The sequence below is a fragment of the Tachypleus tridentatus genome, chromosome 6, assembly GCF_004210375.1.
Source record: "Tachypleus tridentatus isolate NWPU-2018 chromosome 6, ASM421037v1, whole genome shotgun sequence".
Lineage (NCBI taxonomy): Eukaryota > Metazoa > Arthropoda > Merostomata > Xiphosura > Limulidae > Tachypleus > Tachypleus tridentatus.
The window spans coordinates 65128386-65135050 of NC_134830.1; the positions used below are offsets into that span (position 1 = coordinate 65128386).

The 6665-nt window shown below is 30.0% G+C and overlaps 1 protein-coding gene across 4 annotated transcripts; it reads left to right on the forward strand.

Moving 5' to 3' along the window:
* Positions 1 to 277: 277 nt before the first annotated feature.
* Positions 278 to 5140, forward strand: LOC143254566 (MFS-type transporter SLC18B1-like). Of its 4 annotated transcripts, none has more exons than XM_076509726.1 (7): positions 278 to 376; positions 1564 to 1662; positions 2262 to 2353; positions 3040 to 3129; positions 4111 to 4185; positions 4288 to 4381; positions 4722 to 5140. In XM_076509726.1, exons 1-7 carry the CDS (start codon positions 305 to 307, stop codon positions 4824 to 4826), a joined length of 627 nt encoding a protein of 208 aa, XP_076365841.1. In that variant the 5' UTR covers positions 278 to 304; the 3' UTR covers positions 4827 to 5140. The 4 variants fall into 4 exon arrangements, with proteins under 4 accessions (XP_076365841.1, XP_076365844.1, XP_076365843.1 ...); XM_076509729.1 differs by having other exon boundaries at positions 4311 to 4381; XM_076509727.1 differs by lacking the exon at positions 278 to 376 and adding an exon at positions 1100 to 1203.
* The last annotated feature ends 1525 nt before the right edge of the window (positions 5141 to 6665 follow it).

Consider the following 6665-nt stretch of genomic DNA (forward strand, 5'->3'; position numbering starts at 1 on the left):
TTATTTTAATTAGCTTCTCTTACGTTTCTCGTTCGTGGTTATCTCAAAACCACCTGAACAGTTTGGATACTTCGTTGCGAAACGGTTTTGTTTAAATGGTGAGATACAAAAAGCAATCCCTTTCATCGAGTCGAGGTTTTAATACACCATTCCAATTGACTATTTAAGAGCATTAAACTTCTTACTTTCTTTCGAGCTGAACTAATTCTTAACCCTTTACTTTTATTGTTAATCAGAGTGTACCATGAACGAGAACGAAGGTGAACTTTGGAAGATTATCTCCAACCCAACTTTTATTGTAGATATGGTAAATATCTTAACTGGTTTTCTCAGCGTGGGCTTTAACGAGGCGATTTTGGAGCCACACGTAAGACAGGTAGGTAGCTTCCTTTCTTTCTTAGGGTTTCGTGAATTTGTTATTATAATACTTCAGAAGTCAAGTTGGATGCAGGAAACTGACAAAAGCTAAAACGAATTTAGACAGCACTGACAGTTAAAAATTATATTTAGTAAACATTTTTTTAAGAATGTTCAATTTTTACCGACCCTACCAAGTAAACGTGCATTTGTAGCGATAACTTAACAGATTGAAACATAACTGGGTCGCTATCATTTTGTTTTACAAACTAAATATTAATATAAAATATGTTATATGACATTTACATTTATTGCATTTTTTACCCATGGAAAAGCGTTTTACGCACGATGCCGCATTTAAAGAAAAGTTAATTTGTTCGCCGAACAGATTAAGAATCGAACAGCCGGTAAAAAGTATACATGAGTGAGGCTACTGTTGATAAAAGGGGGTGCGTCTTAAATTCCAAGAAATACTGTGTTGAATAAAACTAACTTGTTATCTTCTAACCAAGTTCTCAGATATGATATATATTATAATTTTTATTAAGACATATTTTTCGTTACATTATCGTTGTATTTTTGCAATACTAGAAGTATGACAATTTGTTTATTTTCTTAAACAACACCTTATGTACACAGTAAAACAATCAGACAAGAAACCCTTACAGTTTGGCGAACGGTTCTTTATCTTTATTTATGGCCAATAGAGGTAGTGCCAGTTATAAAAGGCGGCTTGATTTAACCAAATTGTAGTAGTTACTTCACTGTTACGACACACGAAGTAGATCCCAGATCAATGTTCTAATTCTTACGTCACTCTCAATGTGTATCACGCAGTTGTCAGTGGTTATGAATACAATATTAAACACCTTTTCAACTAATGTTAACATGTTAATTTAAGCTATTAATGTTTCCGTTAGAAGTATAAATAATAGTATTAGTTAGTAACAAAACATGTAGTGATTTTTTTTTCATATAATCCCTTGTCTACTGATGACATTAATCAAATTACGGTTTATTATTCGAGCTGAGAATAAGTACCCAAGAAGATGGAAATATAAATGAATAAAAATAGTTATTGATACAGATATTTAATAAGAATAAAAAGTTACATTGAAATCCAAGTTAATTCCTGTTTCTCATGAAATAAAGTCGTAAAAGAACGAATATAATTTATACCTTTTTCTCTGTGTATATTTCATATAGCTTGGACTAACTCCCTCTGTTGTGGGACTACTTTTTATTGCTTCTGGTGGAATATATGCAGTTGGAACTCCAGTTTGGGGATACGTGTATGACAAAATTGTAAGTACGTTACATGCCTAAATTTATTGTTTTTTGTTGTTGTGGTAATAGTACCAGAATATTATTTGAATACTTAGAGGAAACAATTTATTTATAAATTATAGAGATGAATTTGCAGCTTTGATTGTAAGTCGTTCGGATGAAGTTTTATTTTGAAAGGAAATACTGATTATTTTATCTTAGCTCGAAGTGGCTTAACGATAAGTCCAAAGTCTCTTAATGTTAAAACTGGGTTTAAGTAACAACAGCCCATTGAGTAACTTTATGCTTATCTACAAGTACATTTTCTAATTTATAAACGAAAAAGTCTTAGAATATTTCCCTCAGACAGAATCAGACTGTTTGTTTCTTGCATTTATTTCTACCTCTGTATTTTAGTTATTAATCTAAATGATTAGCAACCTAAGTTAATGCTCGTGTTTGTTGAGATACAACTGAATTTTAATAAACCTTGAAGTTCAGTTTGAACGAATGTTTGTGACTTAATCTTATTTTTGATACTGAAATCAGAGGATGTAAGTATAAAAAAACAAAAATTGTATCAAATCATCATTTATTTAGATTAAACCTTAATCACAATTTTTCCTCTTATTTTTAAGTTTGACTCGTACCTTACAATGTCCACATCAAGCATTGTCTGCGCAGCAAGCTTTATACTTCTTGGACCCGCGCCGTTTCTTCCTTTGGAAACGTAAGCATAATAAAATAGAAAGAAATTACCATTATTGTGTATCACTTATGGAACTAAACTCTCTCTTAAAGAGACGAATTTAGTGTTTTGAATTTGAATACGAGGACTACTCATATTAGATTTTTTCTGTTAAAATGATGTATCAAAATATTTTTTATTCATGAAAATATCTTGAGGTCATTTAAATCACATTTGCATTCAGTTAACACTTAAAATGTTTCGCTAAATTAGCCGCACGTACTAAATGATGAGATTTGTGCGTATTTACATACGTTCTTACATTAGTTTCTGTTATGTTCTATCAAATATCACACTTTGTTTTAAACGAATATTATAGTGTGTTTTGATTTTAATTATATAAAGAATACTTGCGAAAGCGAATACTTAAAGGAATACATTGAGTTTCTTCTCACAGTGAGTGTTTTTCGAAACGAAACTTGTGTTCAGTGCGCATATATAGTCTGGTATATTTCTTGGAATTTTCTTCCAACCTGTTCAAAGTTTCTATAAGATGTGAATGTCCTAGTTTTTTTTTAAGATCTGGATTTTAATACATTAGTTTGTGTTGCTCAGAAGTGTAACTGCACTACATTTAACATTCGTTTTATTAGAGTGTATGATTATTTACAGACACTGTTGTGGAATACACATTCTAACACACCATTAATCTATATCAATACTTACAGCACCCTCTGGTTGGTAATTATTGCTCAAGTTCTTCTTGGTCTTGGGGCGGGAGGAAAAGTAGGATTCAACCACTCCTTGAGAGTCACTGTGTAAGACTTGTGTTTTACCTTTCATATATAATTAAATACAAGGAAATAAATGTGAAGATGGTGTTACATATCATAATTTATCTTGGACGAGCATCCAATTTATGTTACATTTTACGATTTCAAATAGTCTAAAACTGAGTTAAGTTGTAGTTTAGAATTAGAAGTTAATTAAATATCGATATATTAGAAATTCAACTATTTTACGATGATATTTACAGACATTTCCAAAATTTGTGACTCATTCATTACATAGATATTGCTGTTAAAGGAAACACTGTATAGTACAGTAATAAGAAGACATTTAAAATACCATTTCTGTGAACAATCCGAACCATACCTTACTGTACGGACAATACTACCGCCTGCCTGATAAACACTCCCCCATTGTACAAGACTATCGATGTCAGTGTCTAAGTAACCAAGACAGAAAATGAAATATGTAGCATACGGATACAACGCCTTTTTATTTAGCTTTTTTTTAACTCCAATCTCTGCGTCAGCCTCAAATGACACAGTGGTATGTCTGCGGACTTATAACGCTATAAACCGGGTTTCAGTATTCTTGGCTGCAATCACTGGTAATCAAACACTGCCTTATTTGCTGAATATGATGTGAAATTGAAGGTTTGACTCGTTGTGAAGGAGTAATGACTTATTATTTAATTGAAGTAAGTATGAAAAAGAAAGATGTAGAGAAAATCTTATTGTCTTTGTAATTGGAAAGAAAACAATGATTTGTATATAAACATTACGAACGTCCACCATATTTTTCCAGATAGAATGAAGATGTTCATAATCGAAGCGATGTCTAAAGCTGTACTTGAATATTGACTCAGAAGACTAGACGCACATCATTAGTTCACTGAAAGCGTTCTGTTTCAAGAGAAGATAAAACTCAAGTTAAATTCTTTGTAATTACCTCAGGTTATTACGTAAAAAACAATCAATCAATAAATACTAATATTCCTTCTTTTTTTATAGATTTCGAGGTTTCCCAGACGAAATCCCAACTTTAACGATTGTTTCGGGGCTCTTTAACTGTACTCTTGCTCTTGGGTAAGGAAATTAAAACATACATAATCATTAATGATTTATAATTTGAAGTCTCAGTGTTTTTGATTTTGAATTTCATTGTGAAGTTTAGGTTTCTTTGTGTAGCGGTTTTATTGGACCATTTATAGGGGGCACACTTCTCGATCATATGGGTTATGAAAATGGAACTATGGTTCTTCTGGGAATTGAAATGGCAGTAGTAAGTTTTCTTTTTACGATGAAAAAAGTTACATTGAATGTTGATTATTCATAAAGAAATTTTACTTTTTAAGAATTTGGATTTGATTATTTTTTCAATTCTATGGTGATAAATAGAAGCAATACAATAAAACAGTACCGTATGAAAAGAAATTGTGATATATTAAATACATTTATAAGAAACTTAAATAAATATGTAAAACCCAAATTAGTTTGGCATAAATAAGGTTTCAAACAAGTCGATTCGTATAATAATTCCTTATTGAGTGTCTAATATCTATTTTTTATAATACAGATAAAAATAGCAAGTAGACTTACAGTTGTCAAACTATTGCTTTTAGTTGGTGATAACCATTATACATTCACTGTGGACAATAATAACCAGATTTTGTGGACGATCAGAGGAATTAAAACCTATTCTATCAAATGGTTCTTTGCGGTCATAAAGTAATACTTGTTGTTAACTATAAAAACTCAACAATATATATTTATATATGTATATATATCGATAGACTTTAAAAACCGTTTCTTTAGATAAAACGATATTAAAAACATAATATACGTACTTTTACGATTTTCGATTCCATTATTACTTGTCTTTAAGTTGTTTATTTTCGTGTGATTGTGAAATATGATTATGTAATTTAAAGTGAGTAAAATATACATCTTAAACATTTTACAACAAATAATATTTTTAAAAATATTTAGAATTTAAGAAGAAAAAATACATGTGGTTCAATAAAAACTTTTCCCATTTTCAGTGAAATGTCATTTTTATGACTCATTTCAAGGACCATAATTCTTTTTCTTTGAGCATTACGATTGATTTTTCATGTAAATAAATATTTTATTTTGAAAGCTTTAAAATAAACATCCACGAATTATGTTTTAATAAGTTAACTGTCCTTATTCATCTACTATTTATACACGTTAGGCTACTTGTAGTTCATATTAATTTTGAAATAACTTTTTAACTTTATGAATTAATTTTTACAGTACTCTCTTCCTATCTCTTACTAATTTTAAAGTGTTTCCATAGTACACGTTTTAAGCCACGAATAATTCAAACCCGTACAACTGCAGATAAAAGCCTACTAAAATACTTTGAAACTGTCAAGACGATCTGCTTCAGTTATCCATGATAGTGTAGTTTTTCTGATATTCAAATTCACCCTTTACCCACGCTAATTATTACCGGTTTATTTCTGAATACAGCGCTCTGATTATCGGATGTATAATTTTGTAAAGTAATATAGTTTTTTTTTAAAATTAAATTCAGGTGTTTTTCGTTTTCAAACCATATGCCTCTTTAATTACTTTTTTTGGGTGAGCGTAGTATACGAAATTGCATTTCTCAAATAATTTGCTTTTAAAAATAGCAATATATTTTTATATATAATCAACTTTGAAATTTAAAAACATTAAGAAATTATTTCCAAAAACATTGTGTAAATACTGAATTACATACTTTTTCTTACCTTTTATACCCCTTCATTTGAAGAGAAATACCATCTTTCTTCTACAAATACAAACAGCAAACTCATTGCTCTCAGATTATGATTCTTTCTTCAGACTATGGGAGGTACAGATGCGAATTTGAATAAGACTAAGATGCTATAGAAGATTACCGAATGAAACTGTATTTTCTTGAAGGGTGTCTTATAGCTGCTCTTGTGAATACTTTCCATTACTGTTTTTCAGGAGACCTTTGTCAATTGTTCAGCCTTTTGGACTGGGTAAATAAACAAATAAGGTATATTGAAAATATAAAATACAGCGTAATTTATATACCTTACTCTTTAATACCGTCATTTGAAAAATTCATGTGAGTTAACATAAAGTTACATATTCGTAATTTAAACATGGGCATTGTTTGTCTGCTTTGTTTTTAAACATATCTTCCATATTTGATTTACCATTCCTATTTCTGTATTATAACCACTTTATATTCTACAGAATAATTACCGAAAAAGTAGCTGTTTCGACTCTGGAAGCTATAAACACAAACTTACTTTAACAATGTTTCAACCTCGCATCATTAAAAGACACACACGTTGTTTGTTCAAATCCTGAGAAACACATTACATTACGACATCTGAGATTGGTTATATTTTCTTGACCTTTAGATGTAGATAGAAGTTTAATATATTATATTAAACTCTACAAAAATTAACAAATGCAAGCATAGAATAAACGTGTTTCTACAAAACCTACCAATAAAAAATCTGCATGTATTACTTCTATAAAGTCATCAATTAATTAAACAACGACAACTATTCAAATAA